This window comes from Lygodium microphyllum, chromosome 29 (assembly GCF_053477565.2).
Source record: "Lygodium microphyllum isolate KBCC chromosome 29, Lygodium_microphyllum_v1.1.10, whole genome shotgun sequence".
NCBI lineage: Eukaryota > Viridiplantae > Streptophyta > Polypodiopsida > Schizaeales > Lygodiaceae > Lygodium > Lygodium microphyllum.
The window spans coordinates 72,597,335-72,618,511 of NC_141163.1; the positions used below are offsets into that span (position 1 = coordinate 72,597,335).

Genomic DNA, 21,177 nt, shown 5'->3' on the forward strand with positions numbered 1-21,177 from the left:
CCAACAGGCTGCCTTCCAAAGAAAGGCTAAAGTTTATTAAGAGGTATGATGAACCAGTAGAGCACCTGATGTGTGACCTTAAAGGAATCAAGCCTTGTTGGAGCCCTTTGAAGAAGGTTATGGAGAGCACGGGATTACATCACAGCATACCCTGGAAGCAGGCACTGTTGGGAAATTGGGGTAATATGAATATGGTCTATCCTTAGAGCATTTACCTTTCAGGCCGTCTGGATCTGTTGCAATGACCTTTTGGGAAACTCTTATCCAAGAAAGATGTTTGTAGCAGAGTTTCAGCATATATTAAAAAAAGGTGTATGTTGAGATTCATGCTTTAGGACACAAGACTAATTCTCTGAACTGGTGAAGAAGAAGCTTGTTATGCTGAACTCTTTTTGAGTCTAAATTGGTGAACAAGCAGCTTGTAATGCTGAACTCATTTCTTTGGGATGCTATACATAACACAATATTGTTATTTTGCATTTTAAAAAAAGTTTGTGAAGCTTCACGGGGGTATGTTAGGAACTTAATCAATTTGGCATGGCAGGACAAATGCAGCTATCTGCACACAATCATGCAAGCGGATTACATCTAACGCCTTTGCTTAAACCGGCAGTCATTTGGATTTCTCTTCCCACTGAAAACTGCAAGAGCTTCTTGAACAGGGGGCTGCAGCTGGCCTTTCTTCCCCCCTTTGTGTGCAAAGATCTCCGACCTTAAGAAGATATCCTCACTCTGCAAGCAATTATAATGAAATGATTTTATATGAAATGTCCAACTCTCAGAACATGCACAAAAACTTAGCCATCAAGTAAAAGAAGTACTTACTACTACTTTGTTCTTCCTTGGATGCAACACTTTTGGAGGCAATTGATCCTCCCTTAAGATGGGATTATCTGTTACACCTTTCCGTCCTCCCTTAGGCATTGGTAAAGAATACTGCAAGTTTAATATCACAATTTAGCTCATTGTGTATCTACATGTGCAGGAGCACAGACATACGAGGGGTGTGCATGATTGCTAGCACGTCCATACCTGACGTGTGCATGCATGCATCATCCATGTGTATGTATATCCTGCCTGGATATGCATATCTGCATGTATGAGCAGGAATACACCTGTGTATCTACGTCTGTAACTTGTGTGTAGTGTGCACACATGCACAAAGGTGTCGGAGTTCAATGAGGTCAAACTCAAATGTCTTGAGATTCTTGGAGTTCACAAACTAATCAGAAGAATAAGAACAGAATTTCGCACATCATTCGAACTTTCTTTTCAAGTGAAAATTTACACATGTATCACACACTTCAAAAAGTCACCCGCCTAGCAGCACAATCATGCAGAAAAATATTTGTCAACAATCGTGGAATAGCAATAGTCTACCCAGCACAATTCCATTCCCTTCCCAAACAAGACGTCAAAAGAAAGAATGCAAGCAGTAAAAAAGAGGTACCTTTGTGCCACGAATGTTTACACGCCTTCTTGTTCCCGTGTGCACAACACCATTAGGTCCAACTGTAACTGATACTTTGTGAAGAGTTCCTCCATTTCCGCATTTGGGACAAAAGATACGGCCAACATCAAAAGTCACCTTCCTACAAGCTTCACATTTGAGCACCCACCTGCATCAACAACCAGTCAAGTAGTCCATCCATTTCATGTTCAGCCAGAATGCAGCTTACGCAATAAATGTGGAATCGCACTGGCCACTCCCCAAACACAAGTAAATATGGTTGAGAATGAGATCTCTCTCAAGAAATCATCTGTAAAATATACTGAAGAGATATAAGGGAAAATAAGGGAAACACTAGAATGTACACACACATTCAGAGTGAACTCTAAAGACACGTGATTATAATCAATTACTTAGGATTCCATTAAATAGGCCAAAGACAAAGACTCAAAGCCCATGTGAGACCTCTAACGAATGATAATCATGCCCTGAAGACACAAGAGACAGATCTGATAAGGACACATCATATTGGCACACATGTACGTCCCCTTGCAGAGGCTCACAATCAGGTATGCACAATGAACACTCATGCCATCACCCCTCTTCAGCTCCAGGTCTCGTCCAGCAAGTGACCAATGAATAAGGAGAACCCTCAACAATGAGACACTACCTGATATTTCTAAATCCCCTTTGAACCATAGAAACAGGAAACGGCTGGAACGGGCCCCCGGCACATGGAATCGCCGTCCTTGGCACAAAGCCATCATGGGACGCGTTGAGAATTGGTGGAATGTTTCCTGTCTGAAACGGGACAGGGAACGCCACATGGCACCCACTTACCTTCGGCTGGCCGCTGCTCCCGCCCGATCGCCTGCTACTGCGCGTTTTGCCCACTTCTCTCCTGTCTGCTGCTCCCGCCTGAGATCATCTGCCCATTCCTGCCCCCGTGACCTGTCCGCACAACGCCCCAGCGCCCGTTCCCTATTGCCCCGTCAGTGGCCAGCCACCAGTCCCCTTGTCTCCTCCCGCCTCCAACCTCTCTTCTTTCTTCTTTCTTCTCTTCCTTCTCCATTCTCTTCTTCCTTCTTCCTTGGACCTTCTCCCTTCTCTCCCTTCTTCTCCTCTTCTCTTGAGTCTTCCTTCTTCTCCAAGTTCCAAGTTCTCCATTCTTCTCCTCTTCTCTTCTTCTTCTCCCTTCTCTCGAGCCATTTTTAGTTCAATTTTCAACTTGAAATGGCTTCACCTTCCTGCCCCGCTCATCGGGCTGGTGGTCGAGAAAGAAGGTCCGATGATTGGTCATGGTGGGAAGAAGTAAATGCTGACCGCCCATTGAGTGGTGGAGGATCTCAACCATGGACTTGCAAGCTTTGCCCATACAAGCGAACTAGTGGAGCAAACAAGGTAATCCATTGAGCCAAGCATTTGTATTTCAAATTTTTATTGATTTTAATTTTTCAAAGTTACTTAAATATTAGAATATGGAATACCAATTGCTACTTGTTCCGTTTTATGCATAATCAGGTCCGAGCTCATCTCTTACATGAGCTAAATTCAAAAGTACAATTTTGTCTGAATGTGACCTTGGAGAAGCAAAGGGAGCTTCGTGACCGTGTAGCAGGTCAACAAGCTTATCTTGCATCTAGACCACGACGTGTTGTAGTTGACCCTGCAACTTTTGTGACACCATCCCCATCAGATTTATCTAGAGCAGAGCCACCATCAAGAAGTGTTACCTCCACACCTACTGCAGGCATTGCATCGGCCATGGCATCAACAGCACCACATGTTGCACGTAGACAAAGCACACTTGATGCTAGTTGGGATCCCAAGAAGAAGGAAGAGGTGGATACATCAGTGGCACACTTTTTTTATCATGACCACATACAATTTCGTACAGCCAAGCAGATAATTTTAAATTGATGCGCAAGAAGATTGGTGAGTATGGCCCTTCGTATGTACCTCCATCATCACAGACCTAACGCATCACTTTGCTCGACAAGGAAAAGCGCCTTGTTGAGCAAGCAGCAGTGACTAGAAAGAGCCTGTGGGCTAAAAATGGAGTTTCCTTGATTGCTTATGGTTGGAGTGATACACGCAAGCGATCCATTCATGGCATGGTTGCTTATTCTCATGGGGAAATGTATTTCGTATCTTCACATGATGCATCGGCGACAGGAAAGTCAACAGATGTACTTGCAACAGAGTGGATTACAAGTATTGAGCTTATTGGCCCAAAGCATGTTGTGGGATTTGTTTCAGATGGAGAGCCTGCAAATAGAGCAGCAGGTGCTATTATCCAAGGATATTATCCACATATCACAATTTCATATTGTATAGCTCATTGCTTGAACAACCTACTAAAGGATACTAGTAACCTATCATGGATCGCACCTGTCATAGAGCAAGGAGCTCAAATGGTTAGCTTTGTTTTGAATCACCAGTTTTTTCGCCCCATCGCTTCTCTTTGTGATCGAGGAAGACACTTTCAAAATACTATGATTCCAGATTTATCTTTAACTTCTTGATGCTAGGCAAATTAAGAGAATGCAATGGTGCCTTGAGGCAGTTATTTCTTAGTGATGAGTTTACCTCATCAACATTGGCAAATACTCCTACAGGTATCTTACGCTTAGAGAAAGTAAATAACTCCACTTTTTGGGATGATGTAAAGCGAATAGATGCTATGGTATCACCTATTGTGCATTTATTGAGGATTATGGTATACAACCTTGCATCGGCAAGGTATATGAGGCTATGGATAAGCTGAATGAAAAGTTGCAAGAGTTGGCACCAATGATGAGGCGTATGAGGAGTTATGTCATTTAGTTGTAACAAGGTGAAACTCCTATAGCTCACCCATACATGGAGTTGCATTTGTTGTGGATCCTAAGTTCCAGGGCAAGGGCCAGGAGAATGACACTGAGATTATGGATACATGAAGACTTATATTGTCTCGTCTAGTGCATGATCATGGCACTAGACGAAAGATCAGAGATCAGCTTTCATGCTATAGGACCTTTCGGGGTTCTTTTGGTTGTGAGGATGCGCAAGAGAATCACTGTAAGATTGGGACAGCTTTATGGTGGGAGAACTATGGTTCGAATGGTCTTGAGTTGCAGCAAATAGCCATCCATATTTTGAGTCAGTCAGTTGGCTCCTCTTGTTTGGAGCAATTGTGGAGTACATACGCTCACATTGCTTTAAAGAAGAGGAACCGTCTCAGTGTGGAGAGGGTAAACGATCTAATATTCGTTAGTGCTAATTTGAGGATGTTACGTAACAGTATGACAACAAAGCCCAATCCATTCACAGAGTGGGAGATGTAGTAAAAAGAGAAGATACACGCTAATGTTGAGGGAGATGCAGCAATTCATGGTACACATGATGATGAGGCTGGCACTTCAAGAGTAGCTAGAGCCGTCTCAGATCATGATGATGATCTTTGATTTTGTTTGCGTATTATGAGTCTCATGATACATGACACATGTACATTGTATATGATATTATGATCATTGATGACATTATGACACTTGGGCTATTGTACCATGCCGATATTATATTTGTACTTGAGTCTTACAGTCTTGCAATTGCCCCTGGTCTATCTTGGCATGCCGCATTTTGCTTCAGTCTAGAAATTAGACTTTATATTTGCAGTCTTTTTTGGGGCAATGAGCATGTTCTTTCAAAGATTAGACTTTATATTTGTAATCTTTTAAGTTTTTTGGCAACAGGACCATAGGCATGTTCTTTCAGCTTAGACTTTAAAGTTTAGTTCATTGTTCATTGTTTTATCATTTATGGCATATGTATTATGCATTTTATTATTTATCATTGAATAGCTTACCTCTTGAGCCTTGTAAGTTGCAATTCAATTTCTAATGAGTAGAACACTCCAAAGTCCACATGGATTATGAGTGAAATATTAATTCTTTTTCATGAATTTTAATTTTTTAAATGTCGTTCCTGTTCCCTAGATTTGGCGTCCCCATCATCGTCCCCGTTCCCCGTTTCATGTTTCTATGCTTTGAACACAAGATGAAAGAGCCCACCAAGGCTATAATACCTTCATGCAGCGTAAAGCGTTCTGCTGCTCTTCACTGTGCCCGGTGCTCTTGGCCTACCTAAAGAAAATAGTACTTACTGCTGTCCAGAAGTAGCCTACAAGCTGATTTACCACTCTTATGGTCAGACAATCTTTGAGCAGTTGGAACCCTGAAAAAAGTGAATGTGAACACTGCATTCTTGAACCTCTGGAAGCATGTACAAGAAGTACACCTACACACACTAAAGAGGGGAGGTCTACCAAGCCAAAGGAGATGGTCTTGTCATAGGCAAATAAACGTCTCCTATTTTGGGCTTGGAATTGTCCCTGCCATACATGCATGAAGGTGAGAATTTCAGACACACACAATATGATACGAATTTTCCCATCCCAAGAGAGTTTTTTAGGCAAACTTAATTATTTACCAATCTCACCTTGTTAGGGTACTAATAGATGGGGCCCACCTAATTGCCGAGTCTTATGCAGTATCAGTAATGCATGGGGAGTGTCATTCAATTCAGTGTAGAGAAAATTGGGTATACCCCACAGCCCTCTTCCTACTCTCCAACTTGCACAAATCTGCATTCATGAAGTGTTTCTAAGGACTCGTTTGTGGTCCCTGTCAGTAGGGCAGCAGGTTCAAGTTAGGATTACATTTACCATAGTTTCTGTGCAAACCAGCCCTTCCACCCACACATGCAAGATGAAGAGGGGGCTCAGGGTGAACATGAAACATCCAAAACGCTGCAGTTTCTTTTCAGATGTCCAACTGTAGATAGATGCATTTCAGCAATTATCAATCTCCCCAAACAAAATGCATGTCTGCAGGTATGCTAAATTTGCATCTATCTTTGAATCAGCCCCAAAATGAGTGTACTCCTCGTTTCCTACATACCACAGTTTCTCCCACAAAGAAGACAGTGCTGCAGCATTCAAAGTTCTGCATTCCACATCAGATCCATCCCAAGATTCTCTAAGACTGTCCTACTGCTGCCTGTATTATCCTCCCTATGAAGCATTGTTTATGCTCAGTCTGCATGTTACTTTGCCTTTGAGGTCAGAATAGTAGTTTTTGGTAAATAGATGCATTCCTTATGGTTCTGACGGCAGTTACGGTCCATGTGTGTGAATTATAACATAGTTTGCTAGCTGAAAAGTCCACATCAGATCTGTCCCACACTCTCCAAATCAGACTGTCCTGCTGCCTGCATTATCCTCATTGTGAAGCACTGTTTATGCTCACCACAGTTTCTCCACAAAGAAGACAGTGCTGCAGCTTTCAAAGTTCTGCATTCAACATCAGATCCATCCCAAGACTCTCCAAATCAGACTGTCCTACTGCTGCCTGCATTATCCTTCCTATGAAGCACTGTTTACGCTTGATCTACGCATTACTTTTGACTTGGTGGTCAAAATAATGTTGATTTTTGGCAAATAGATGCATCCCTTATGGTTCTGACAGCAGTTATGGTTCATGTGTGAATTATAACTTGGTTTGCCAGCTGGAAATTCCACATGTTGTGCGCATCAATTGGGTCAAGCAATAGGTACAGATGTTTGATTATGATGTTGCCTGCTTTGTCAATGGTTACACGTACAATTGAGGACAATTGCAAGGATATAAGGGGGGGGTTTATCACAAGGACATGAATTTTTAACTTATTGCTTTGGCATAATTAAGTTGTGCACATGTGAGGTGCATACGTTAAGTGCAAGTTAAATTGGGCACCATGATAGTCCAAAACCTCGGATTGGGCAGTGTGAGACATTGGCCAAAATTGTGATAAGCTATGATGGATATGTGCTTATGGGTGCTGGTTGACAATCTTGGCTCTAGAAATTAAATGTGCCCTTGAACAACATGTGCTGTCATTGGGGCTGGAGAAATTAACATCTAATACTTAGAACTAAGGCTAATGAAAGTCTAAAGACTTTCAAGTTCAAAAGACTCAGCATTTTGAATTGTGGATAGGCAATGGCCAATTTGTGGGCAAGGCCAAGCAATTTTTGAACTCCCACAATTAATTCTTGCTGGAAGCTAATTTCTACAGGCTGAGTTATGCATTAGCAAGTGTGCACTTGTCAAAAAGGGAGAGAACATACCATGCAATGGCTTTCTGCTACCGGTCACTTGAGACAATGCTTTGTTCCAAAATTTGTAGAGGTTGACCAATCAATAAGGGAAGAGGGAATTGTTAAGAGTGTACCTCTCGAGTCCGAGGCAAGGCCTAACACTTTTCAAGGATTGGAGAGCAATCTCTTGTATAGTACAAGTTTATACAATCTAAAGAGATACCGCAAGGGGCACCAATTCTGGGGCAGAGTGTCAGATGTCTGCCATTCATCAATAAGTGTTTATTTCAGTTTTTATAAATTTATAGCTTGCTATATTTGCTAGCTGATCAGGTTAACCACCACCTTATCTAAGAAGGATGGCTGGTTTCATTAGAAATGCATGTACTTCTCCCTTACACATGCAACATTTGATATGTTAATCTTTAGGCCTACACATTTGTGCCATACTTGGTTATACCACTAAAATTTTTTCTACTCCATCTGAATCAAGAACTTTGGAACCCTTGGCTTCATTAGTTAAACCTAACTTTTGTTAGCACTCATATGGAGTGCCAATGAACAAACCAATTCCTCTAACAAGGAAGCCCACTTGTGATGTGCTACTATCCTCGCCAATCTTCAAACAAAATAGGAAACCCTTTATAATGGCAAAAGACACTTGTCTCACACTACTTTGAATTAGTACTCTTGGCAATCCAATTAGAGGCGATTTGAGATGTTGCCAATTTTACATATTGCAATCCTCATCACAATGGTAATCATTGACACGAAGTGTCCTCTAGACTTCCATTTTTGAGGGTGCTATAGAAACATTAATATGCAAAAATCCAAACTAACACATTTGCAAACATTCAAATTGACCCTTTTTTCCCAATTTCTTTAGGCACATCATTACAAAACAATCTTGTTTAAGACTTTAGCATTGGGAGGTTTTGACAAAGGGTCTAAACACCATTAAAGTGACCCCATTTTATGATAGCACGGTTCGATGACGAGTTACAACCAAGAGATAGACTAGCATGTGCATAATCAAACACCTCAAGAAGGGCAAGCCCCTTACATTCTACTACAAACAGCATGCATACACAAGCCTTATTTCAAATTCACGGCTCAACATGTATTCAAACATCCAAAAAAAAGAACCTTGATAATTGCCAAGGGTGCTTTTGAGTTAGCTCCCACCAATATCATAAAAAAGCCAAGATTGGTTGGCCAATCACAATATATTACACGTTAAACTGTCAACCAATGGAAGTTACATCCTATAAGCAAAAAGGATTGTCCTTAAGAGTATCAAGCCATATTCATTGATATATCCCAATTTGAAAAAACCAATATTGTTAGACGATGGCAAGTTTCACTTGGAATGCATCTAGGATGTCACAATAGCCAAATAAAATACCACTTCATGAAGTGTACTGAGGTTGTTTATGGCTCCTATAACTTTTTGGTAAACAGGAAATCTTTAAACAAGCAGATGTTAAATTTCACGACACCATAATAACTCACTAACTTGACTTTTGCATTACTCTCAAAACTTGAGAGATAAAAGCTCATTAATAAATGCTAACATAGCTGGTTAGGAACTCTTCTATTGTTTTATTTACAATCACAAACAACAAAGTGGCATTAACAAGAAAATGTAGTGGAAAACTCAAAGAAAGTGTTACACACCGGTGAAGCTGCTGGACCTGCAAGCCATTCAACGACATTACTCTCAAACCTATCTGCAATAGCACATTTTGCATGGGAAAATCTGTTGTAATGCATGCAACTGTAGAGCTGGAGAGAGGTCGAAGCATCCAGCTATCCTCACTTTCAGAGGCATAATGGGAATTGGCAACTCCTTCACTAGTGCCTTCCCGCATCATTTCAGAGCTTTCATTTGGATTATTTTCCTCTTCCAACTCACCATCACTGGTATTCTCATCAAATACACCCTTATCCAAATCAGGATCTTCCTCATCCGTCAGCTTCAAACCATCCATGCCAAAGTCAGCTGGTTTCTGGTTCTCAATCCTCTCTGCATATGGTCCTTCGACCACTGAATTCTTTAAAGCTGTCCTGGCTGCTCTTTTTTCATGTTTCCTTCGAGTGCTTCTGCTAATTGCTCTAGTCCATTCTCCTTTGTCTTGGCTATGATCCACCATCACTGTGTTGATACTCTCCTTCGAGTCTACTTCCTGGCTGATCACTGAAACATTTATGGTGTCAGGTGTAATAGAGCAAGATTGCCTGCTTGAAAGGTCCTGCAGACTATCCTTTGTGTAATCACACAGGCCACTAATCGAAGTACTTTGGTTGCACGTCAGTGAAATGTCCATCCCATTCTGATTATCAACCTCCACAGTACTGGCTTCAGTGCACGTGAAAATTTCAGGTTTCTTATCATAAGTCCATGCAATGTTTCCTACATTCTGAGTAGATTCGCAATCAACTGCACATGATTTCTCTTCGGCTACTCTGCTGAAACAGTTCGATGTAAATGACAGGTTCTTTAAACCCAGAATATGAGAGTCCTGATGTGTATAGTCATCTGATTCCTGTGAGAATTCCTCCCATTCTTCCAAATTAGGCACATTGGATCCCCAACCAGGCAGATTATGCTCATATATTTGCTTTGCTTGAATGACCTGGAGTGGAGGTGGCCTAGTACGCAAGTGTGCAGATCCATGAGCCTGTACTTCCAATGTATAGGCAAGAGATATAAGCTTCAAATCTACCTCAGAAAGCGAGGGCAAATCTCCTGTTTCCCGAGTAAACTGTACCACTGTTTCAGAACAATTGTGTCAGGCATTTATAAGAGAACAAAAACAACGTGATATTGCCAGAAAGAAGGACAAGAGTGTAATATGCCCCAACACAAGGTTGAACTCATCGTCTCCCAATCTTCAAAGCCACAAAAGCTCTCACCTTCTATGAGAGGAAATGTGCATTGCCTAAGCCATAAAAACTCTGCCTTCTACGAGTGGAAATGTGCATTGCCTGACTAAATGCATATGATCAAAAACAAACATATTTATACACAGAGCTTGCCAGTATGGCAAGTGCATTCTTCTAACAGTGATTGCAATCAGATACTAGACAAGAACTTTCCAATAAGAAAGCCTTCTTGATTTAATTAATAGCACCTGATGAAAGCTTCGTACCTTTGCTGAGGGCTTCTTCGCTCGGCTCCAGGCACTCGACAGTGAAAGGAAGGGCAGCAAGCTGTGTGCGAGAGGCCGGGTCACGGACCTCCGCCAGTGCCTCTTTAATGGTTACGAAGCGGTCGGAGAGGCCGGCAAGCTTGAACGCCGATGTGATTAGAGCATTGGCATCAACCACAGCCACACTGATGCCATCGCGCGAGCTCAAAGAGCGAGGGGGCAACGGCAATGCCGGTTCCACGGCAGGTGCTGCTAACAATGAAGATGGCGGCGTTGTTGTTGGTGATGGTGATGGTGATGGGGGAAGAGGAGCTCCTCCTCCTCCTCCTCCTGCATCTTTGCGAACTATATCGCTCCACGCCATTACTGAGACTCCCTCGTGACCTTTGGATGTGCAGACTTGTCACCCCCAAAACCCTACACAGAACACACGCTTGTCGGAATCATCAAGCAGTGAAAACCAAAAACCTCATTAAACTTGGCAAATACAATCGAACAATCTACAGCTATATTAAATTATTGTTAAGGGAGGCCCCGATTTTTAAAGGGCCTCCCGAACCTATCTATTATTTTGATTGTGGCTTAAGGAAGTCCAGAAGGCCTCTTGAATCTAAAATACTAACCAAACCTAAATTTGCGTTAAAGTGAAGGAACTTTTCTTCCCCTCTCTCATATATGTGACTCTAATTTGATTCTCTCTCTCTCTCTCTCTTTATTTTTTTCGTAAATCTCTCTCTCTCTCTCTCTCTCTCTCTCTCCTTGGGCACATGTGGTCAAAGACTCCAGTAACTTCATTACTTGTCACCCTAAACCAGAATTAGGGGCACATTCTTGCATGAACTATGTTGGAGCTCACATGAATCCTATCGTAGTTATAGGCACATGAGCAAATAGCAATCATGCAAGCAAGGTAGAGGTGAGGAGCATGATATGGCAAGGGTTCTTTGGATACCGGAGGATGCTTGAGCTCTACATGTCTAAACATGAGGGTATGATCCCTCAAACTGCTTCCAACTCCTTCCAACAGGCAAATTGTGGGTCTCACTGCTCTTTTTTCCCTTTTTCTACCTGAGCGTTGCCCAAAGGTCTACATGTGGCAAAGCTCTCTCTCTCTCCCCCCAAGGCTTGTGATGAATCACACAAGCAATACAACCACTACAAGTAGGCAAAAAAGCAAAGTAGCTCAGCCATGACAAGCATGTAGTGAATTTGACAGCCTGCGTGTGGCCATGGTGAAGTATGGGCAGCAATAGTGGGTGAGACAAGAGGTGGCTATAACCATAGTGAGAGAGGGAGGGAGGGAGGGAGGGAGAGGCAGGAAATTTCTTTCACGAACAATAAGATTATGTTTTTTTCTGCAATTGGTGAGAGAGAGAGAGAGAGAGAAAAAACCTGCTCTTTGTTTCATATGGAGTGCAATAACATACCAAGACAATGAGAGGGGCGTCCTATCTTGTTACTTGCCCACTCACCTATCGTGTGCCTTCCACACCTATTGTGCTTACCTGCCTTGCTACACTGTGTGTGTGTGTGTGTGTGTGTGTGTGTGTGTGTGTGTGTGTGTGTGTGTGTGTGTGTGTGTGTGTGTGTGTGTGTGTGTGTGTGTGTGTGTGTGTGTGTGTGTGAAAGAAAAAGATTGGAGACATAAGGAGAGACAAAGATAATAAAGTTAAGATAAATGCAAAAGAAATATGAAAAAAGTGAAATACAATGTGTGGGAAAGAAGTGAGGGAAGTGAAAAATAGTAACTTTGATTTGCTCACAAAGTTGCTTTGTGACTACACAAAGCTGCTATAAAATGGCCTTAATGTGCTAAGCCCAAGGTCAAGGCTCCATTCTTAAGTGTAGCATGGTGAAGGCACCTTGTACATTGTAGAAAAAGTGATTTATGCTTGACTTGTTACCAAGATATACGTTGTAATGGGACCACATGTTGATCGATTGTCAAGGATTTGGGTGACCCTTGACTCCAAGTATCAATGTAAACCCTAATATTTAATTGATACAAATTCATTTTCATCCAAGTATCAATGTAAGCTTTGGTATTCAATTAGTACAAAATCATTTCACATCCAATGTTTTCTTACTTGCCAATGGTCTTAAATAACAAGCCAATGACACAACTATGTGCATGCATGAAAGGTTAGTTTTGATCCCAAGTATGCTCTAGCCTCGATTTGCCTCACTTGAATAGAAAGTCTTGGCATCATATCTCAAAATTATCACATTTAATAAAAATAAACTTTCACATTTTTACAAGATTTCCAACTAGCTAAGAATGTTGCAATGGTTAGAGTTGCATCGATCAAGAGTTTAGAAGGCTTTTGTACATTCAACATAGCATGCAACTCTAGTACCCTCACATGAGGGTTCTTGAGATGCACGATTGCTATCCGGACATGTCATGGCCTTTTTAATCAAAGCTCTATGGTTAATTCTATTGTTAGTACCTACATCTTTGAGGGGTGTAGTAAGCACACCTTAGGGTTGCGGAAGCCTTGTAAAAGCACCACTCTCACTAGCATGACCACATGGTAGTGGGGTGTAGCCACCTTCTACCCCTAACTAGCAAGAGGTGCAACACAGTCCTTGAGGTATTAAACAACATGATGAAATCACAAATGCCTTTTGTTTTAGCAAGAGAATGTCGCAAGTTATCCTTCTACCAAAGGGAGCTCGAATCTAGGAGGGTGAAGTCTAATCAACAAAGTAAAGCTTGATTATAGATCTTGAACTTTTAACAAGAAAGCAGAACAACACACCTAAAGATGCAAACATGGCTCGTTATCTTGCATCTTGAAAGAACTTTTCATGCGTACAACTTCAGTATTTTGTTATACTAAATGTTATTGTAATCATCTGGAATTACATGATGTTGGATATGAATGCCAATTTTTGTTATATTCGATGCTATTGTAATCATTTGGAACTACATGATATTGGTATCCAAGTTTTCAATCCTAAGTCTCAAAATCCAATCATAAATATTTTATTTACTTCACATATGACTTAATGCTCTCTCAAAGTTAAAAAGAAAAATGGCACAAATGCATAAGAAATTACTTAAATTGTTGTAGATGTGTATTTACTAATTTCTTGTTTCTAATTCAAAGCTTCAAAATTGTCTATCAAATTCCAATTTTCTCAAAAGATTGGTTTATATATTGTGCTTCGCAATGCAGTTGAATGTCATGAGCTAAGGCCAACATAACAGAGAGATGTGATTAGTTTATACACTATGCTTCATGATGCAATTTAATGTCACAAGCTAAGACCAACACAAGAGATGTGATCACTTTTGGCTAAAACGGGAGAAATGACCAACAACAAACTAGATTATGAAGTTTGTGGGAGAGAGAGAGAGAGAGAGAGAGAGAGAGAGAGAGAGAGAGAGAGAGAGAGAGAGAGAGAGAGAGAGAGAGAGAGTGTGTGTGTGTGTGTGTGTGTGTGTGTGTGTGTGAGCAATGTAATCTTTAAGAAATTATAACAATGATACATATAGGAGTTATATTTACATTCAACCAATAAAATTTCCCGTTTCACTTTTCAAACATAGCAATTCCCCATGTGAGGAAAAACCTCATCATAGAGCAAAAGAAATACAAAATCCTTATTTAAGAAATTATAAAATGATACATGTAGGAGTTATATTTACATTTAACCAATAAAATTTCATGTTTCACTTTTCAAACATAGCAATTCCCCATGTGAGGAAAAACCTCATCACAGAGCAAAAGAAATAAAAAATCATGCATTCATCTAGGCTAAAAGAGCGATCAAAGATGTTGAATGTGTAAAAGAAGATTTGGGAGGCTTAAATAAGTACAAAAGAAATACAAAATCCTACATACATCTAGGCTAGAAGAGTGATCGAAGATGTTGAACGTGTAAAAGAAGATTTGGGAGGCTTAAATAAGTACAAAAGAAATACAAAATCCTACATACATCTAGGCTAGAGGAGTGATTGAAGATGTTGAACGTGTAAAAGAAGATTTGGGAGGCTTAAATAAGTACAAGTGCCAAAAGCAAGAAAGAATTGTTACACACTATGGACAATGTGGAATGCTTGCATTCTTATCATATATCAGTTTATACATGAGAAGCAATACAAAATCCTACATACATCTAGGCTAGAAGAGTGATCGAAGATGTTGAAAGTGTAAAAGAAGATTTGGGAGGCTTAAATAAGTATAAGTGCCAAAAGCAAGAAAGAAGAGTTACATACTATGGACAATGTGGAATGCTTGCATTCTTATCATACATCGGTTTATACATGAGTGGGGCATTTAGGTAGAATTGTTAGCTTGTATAATCATGCGTAACAGTGGGCACTTAATGGGGTGACAAATGAGTAGCTACACAACCCATTTAGGTCACTAGGTGACCACATTTCACCCAGTCGACCTATTATTATTGCCAAAAATATGCTAAACAACTTGGTTATTTTGTTGGTTCCACTATCACCAATAAATAGGAACTCCTCCTCCTCACACCTATCTTCTAATGTATCACCTTGCATTTGTGGAGAGAGGATCAGGAGGTACTATGATCAATCATTAGAGTGTTGGTTACCTTAGTGATATTGTACTTTGTTCTCACACTTCCTTTATCAAGTTTATTGCATGTTCATGAGTCTATTTGAGTTCTCTACTCTTCTCATTCATTACCCTATATTTGTTGCTTGCTCTTTCCCAACACACTTTTAGATGACATAAATATTTAATCTCTAGGTCTTTGTGCTTTTGTCGATTGTGTTTGGCTAACTGCACATCTCTAACTACCATATTTTCACCAATTGGAGTCGTTGATCATTGTGTTTCATCTTTCTAAGCATCAAATATTGCTAGGCGGCCTTTTCTAGAACTAGATATTATCCTACTAGTTGGCCTATTTTGGTGGCTATTGTAATGTACCCACCCCTAACTAGACTACATGAGGTAACATTTATTAGCCACTTGGATAAATTTCCTAAGTAGCACCATCCAAACCTCGTAGGATTTGTGGACTTAGTCTATTAAACAAGTTTTAAGCCTACTTTGCAGTGAAACATCCCAAAAGGATTGACTTGAGAGACATCCCCCTAAGATCCCAACATCCACAAATCCCTCTACCTCTTGTTTAAATTTCTAGGTTTTCTATCCCAAAATCAATAACAGGGACTAGGAAACTTTTCATCTCTATCATAGGCCATCAAGGGTTTTTCTTACTTAGAGCCCTTCTAAGCTCCTCCTCATAAGGTGATAAAACAATAGTATGTTCCACCATTCAGATATAAGATGCAGAATGTTGGGATAGTCAATGAAGAAGCCCCAATAGAGGAGGATTGGGTGCTATTGATGAAGGACTATTGTTGAAGATGGTGTGGATCATGCTAAAGTCATGAGACTAGCTAATACATTAACAAATGATGAATGAAGAAGCTATCATCTACAAATGGAGAGGGAAGGTTGCTTCAAAATACTTGTAGCATTATCAAAGAAGAAAACATAGATCATGGAATGATCATATAAGGGCCATCATGATCAAGGGGTCTTCCATGGATCCTTCCTAAACTCACAAGCCAACTTGTGCTCTTCCTAAGGGGTGTGTGTAGCTTACTTATGCAATGACTAGTGCACATGCAAGTGTAACTAAAAGATGGGTACATTGATAGGTCTTAGGGTGACAAGTCATTGGAGCAAGCTCAAAATATCCTATCCTTGATGTGCTATGAGATTGTGTTGTGAGGGCGAGGGCTAGGGCATTTAAAATTGAGCTAGCCAATTACGACTATCAAAGGCATCAAGCTTCAAGACCCCTAGGAGTAGTGAATGTGGGGTGCACACTACTGATGCATCTACATTCACTACATTCATCATGTGTTGAATAACAAACAACTTCACTTTATCAATTTGATTATGGTAGATGCATGATTGTTATGATATCTTCTCTCACTTTTGTTATTTCCATCTCTCCTTTTTTCGAGACAATCATATGCAATATAAACTTCTTCACCACAATTATAGCACTCTTTATTATCATAACTTATGTTCTATCTGCCGCATACTCTATTACTCCCCTTACCTCAAGATTGGCCTCTACCACTTGTATATGATTGCTCCTATGAGTTATGATTTTGCCCATAACGACCACCATTGCAGCCTCTACAACCATGACCTCTATCTCTACATGTGTTATAGTAGAGTACCTATTCTAAACTATTATTGTTTTGTGATGAGGATGTAGTAAGTGCCAAGTTATTCTCTTATAATATTTACATGGATGTTAAGTCTGCAAAGTTAGGAATAGTATCTCTTGTGTTGATAGAGGTTTGGAACTGCTTGTACTCCTCACTACCTAGACCATCCAAACATACAACCATTATATTATCATCAACAACATACACTTTAATAGATCCAAGAGCTTTAATAATATTCTTAATTTTCAATGTATAGTCATTGATAGATAGATTTCCATGCTTGACATTGTTTAACTTAGACTTTAATTGTAAATCTTTAGCTTTGGTATTTGTACCAGATAGCTTGACCAAATTATTCCATGCTTCTGTAGGATTATCTACATCTTGTATATGCCCAAACATGTTGTTTGAAACACTAATAGAAAGCCAATACATAACTTTCTAAGCATCTTGATCCCATTCCTTGAATACCTTTGCTTGCTTAAGAGTGGCATTTTCCTTCAATAACTCTAGAGTCTCAGCATTATCTCCTGCAATGTAGTCTCAATAACCTTTGCACATAAGGAGATTAGTCAATCTAAACTTCTAAGCATGGAAGTTATTATTGTCAAGATTATAACTGACACTATGATTAAACCCCCACATACATTGTGCAATAAAACCAAAAATATGTTGTTATTATTAATAGCCAACTTCACGTAAACTACCACTTGTATGGGCCACAATACATAAGCATATGTTGAGTAACACCAATAATGTCTAACAATCTACAAAAACTATCTACCATCACATCCAACACCTACAACCTATTTGTGAAATGATAAGGTTTGCATAGTTTTCAAACCTTACTAGGCTTGTGTACAAACAACCTCTAACTCTCAAATGGACCCCAAAACATACCCAAAATGCAAATTCAATTGTATAGATATAGACTAGAGGTCAGAGATCTGTAGCACTATCTCAACCACTTAAAGTTCTCGAAGATAGCCCGTCAATCAAAGATTGTATAGGAGAGATCTCCATGTGTGCTCCAGAATAAGGCTTCCTTGTAGACTCTTGTGCTTATGGCTCATAGCTCCTTGCTTGGATACTACTCTGTCACCTTGAAATGATTGGTGAAGACATAGTTAGCTTGAGCTCTTGCAAGACACAAAAAACACATAGAGAATGCACATAAGATAGGAAGCTATAAATCCTAATCTTTATTCTTCAGCTATAAATCCTAATCTTTATTCTTCTTCACTATAATAGTGTACAAAAATAAAGAGAAATAATATACAAGCAGTTCATAGTATGAATATGCTAACTAGTAAGAAAACTAAATAGATATCTTATAGCTCAAGTAGGTGGTGGAATAGCTAATGTCCAACTGTAAAGTATCACTAAAAGCATATTTTGATATACGTACCAACCACATTAATTATATGAATGTGGAAACAATCATTCGGGTATATGAGTGTTAGCTCATGTTGAGCTTGCTTGATGTCTTAACAAGCTGAAGAGCAAAAGGAAATGTGCACATAAAAAAAGAACAATAGTGAAAGAGGAAGAGCAAGAAAAAGTTTCAATACTCAAAAGGAAGCAAATGAATTTTTCAAAAGCGTGGTTGGGAATGAACCCATGCAAATTGCAAAAGATTCCATAGAATTCTAGAGGAAGTAATTGTAGTCTCAAGTGCAAGAGTCTTAAGGCAAAAATGATATAAAGGGTCAATAAGGATATGTGTACCTAATGTAAAAGAGTCTTCAAAAAGTATCCGTCTATATAAGTTAGAAAAAATAATGAAAGAATCATTCTTGTATGTGTGACAAAGCTTCTAAAATAATGAAAGATTCATTCTTTTATGTGTGACAAAACTTCTTACTCTCTTACTCATGTTTGCTTCTTGCTTGTCTCCATTGCATGAGAGAGAGCGAGTGAGAGAGTGTGGGAGAGAATGAGAGGGATTGATGTTGAGAGTGTGAGGGACAAGGTTAAAGTATTTCTCTACTTCGCCTCCTCCTCCTCCTCCTCCTCCTCCTCCTCCTCCTCCTCCTCCTCCTCCTCCTCCTCCTCCTCCTCCTTCTCCTCCTCCTCAACTTGCTACAGTGGTTGGAGCTTCAAATGGGCTAAAGCATAGATTGGGCTCATGAGGTAGAAAGGTATACACAAGGATCATGAGTCCATCTCTACTCTCATTTGGATCAACTATAATAGTATGGTGCTCAACGTGTGTCTACTATAATCTTAGAATCACTAGGTTGCTTGCCTATGAACTTATTGGTTTGGAGAGGAGAGGAGAGTGATGAGGTGAAAGCTAGTCAACTAAAGGAGCGACTAGTTTGCTTGCTTGTGAAATTATTGGTTTGGAGAGGAGTGACTAGATGGAGAGTTAGTCCATTGAAGGAGGTTGAACTCCTAAAAATAATAGGAGCTCCATTCAAGTCCCATTATTGAGTGTGTAGGCAACTTCACACACACACACACACACACACACACACACACACACACACACACACACACACACACACACACACACACACACACACACACACACACACACACACACACACACACACACACACACACACACACACACACACACACACACACACACACACACACACACACACACACACACACACACACACACACACACACACACACACACACACACACACACACACACACACACACACACACACACACACTCTCTCTCTCTCTCTCTCTCTCTCTCTCTCTCTCTCTCTCTCTCTCTCTCTCTCTCTCTCTCTCTCTCTCTCTCTCTCTCTCTCTCTCTCTCTCTCTCTCTCTCTCTCTCTCTCAACCTTCGTGAGAAAGTGGAAGACGATAAGAATAAGAAATAAAATCTAGAAATCATGGTTTTATGATTTTTTGTGTGTTTCACTTTTAGAATACCCAACAATTAACAGAAACTGACATTATGTCTATTTTGTGCTAAAAGCTTGTCAAATGCTTCTTATGCTTTTGTAAGCATACCATGATCCTCTATGTGTATGTGTGTGTGTTTATGTAAAATTTTCCTACCTAAAAAAGAATCATATGAATCCTCACTTATTAAATTTAAGGAAACATATTTTGTTTATAGGAAAGTATAATGTTTCTACCATAGAGAAAATTTTTGAATAATGTAATTTGATTCCAAAAGAAGTAAAATAAATCCATTGAAAATGCTAAATTTGAATCTTTATATATGAGAAACAATAAAGATAGAAGTGATTCATGGGACTATATATTCTTCAACCATTGCACATTTACATGACCAAGATTATTATAAATACTATTTGTGGAAACATAGCAACCTTAAGCTAAGTATACTTACATCTAAGGTAAGCATTCTACCCACATGCTTGCCTTCTACAACTAATGTATATCCATTTTTGAAATCTTCCACAAAACAACCGTCCTAATAAGACTTTAGTTGCAATCCTTGCTCAACTATTTGGCCAATAGAAACCAAATTCTTTTTAATGTTAGGCAATGCAACACATCAATCAAACACAACTTTTCCATCATGCATAGATCATACGATACTCCCAACATGACCTTTCCAACAAAACCAAGCATTTTAGGATTTTGCATCTCTCTAAACTATTCGCCATAGGATGTTAGATGGTCAGGCACTTGAATCCACATACTACACATCATCACTCACTATTAATGCATTTTCATGCACTCCATTCATGACTTGCTATATAGCAAATAACTTCTCATTGTCAATCTAACTACTAGACATATAGTTCTTATATAGTCTTTTTCCATATTTATTATTTCCACCTCTTTTTTTAATAGAAAAGCATATGCAATATGACATTTTTTATCACATGTATAGCATTCTCTATTACCATAACATATATGTGTTCTATCTACCATGTCATTTACGACTCCCCCTACCTTGAGATTGGCCTCTACCATCTATATATGACTACTTCTGTGAGTCATAACCCCTAATTTTTCCCATAAAAGCCACCATCGTGGCCCAAGTTTTGTTGTTCTAATGTCAACATAGATATTAGATATGCAAAATCAAGAATGGTATCTCTTGTGTTCATGAAGATTTTGAATTTCTTAGGCACATATAGCCACCCATCACATCAAGATAGGATACTCAACCCTTTTTCTCCTCCAAAGATTCACCTTGCACACAAGCACACCTCTTGGTACACTTAGGACATCTTAAATAGGCCCATGGTGTTAGGCTCCTCCAGGTGCACTTAGGCACATAGGAATAGCAAATTAGACACATAGAAAATCGACTTGTACATTAGGAACATCTCACAAG

At 39.7% G+C, this 21,177-nt stretch overlaps 1 protein-coding gene across 1 annotated transcript; it reads right to left on the bottom strand.

Annotated features, from left to right (window-relative positions):
• Positions 1 to 348: 348 nt before the first annotated feature.
• On the bottom strand, positions 349 to 11,213 carry LOC148010786 (RNA-binding NOB1-like protein). Its single transcript, XM_087671122.1, has 5 exons — positions 10,718 to 11,213; positions 9,243 to 10,338; positions 1,451 to 1,619; positions 826 to 936; positions 349 to 732 (listed from the first exon to the last, which is right to left on the bottom strand). The coding sequence occupies exons 1-5, from the start codon at positions 11,079 to 11,081 to the stop codon at positions 589 to 591; spliced, it is 1,884 nt and encodes a 627-aa protein (XP_087527248.1). The 5' UTR covers positions 11,082 to 11,213; the 3' UTR covers positions 349 to 588.
• Between the last annotated feature and the right edge of the window lie 9,964 nt (positions 11,214 to 21,177).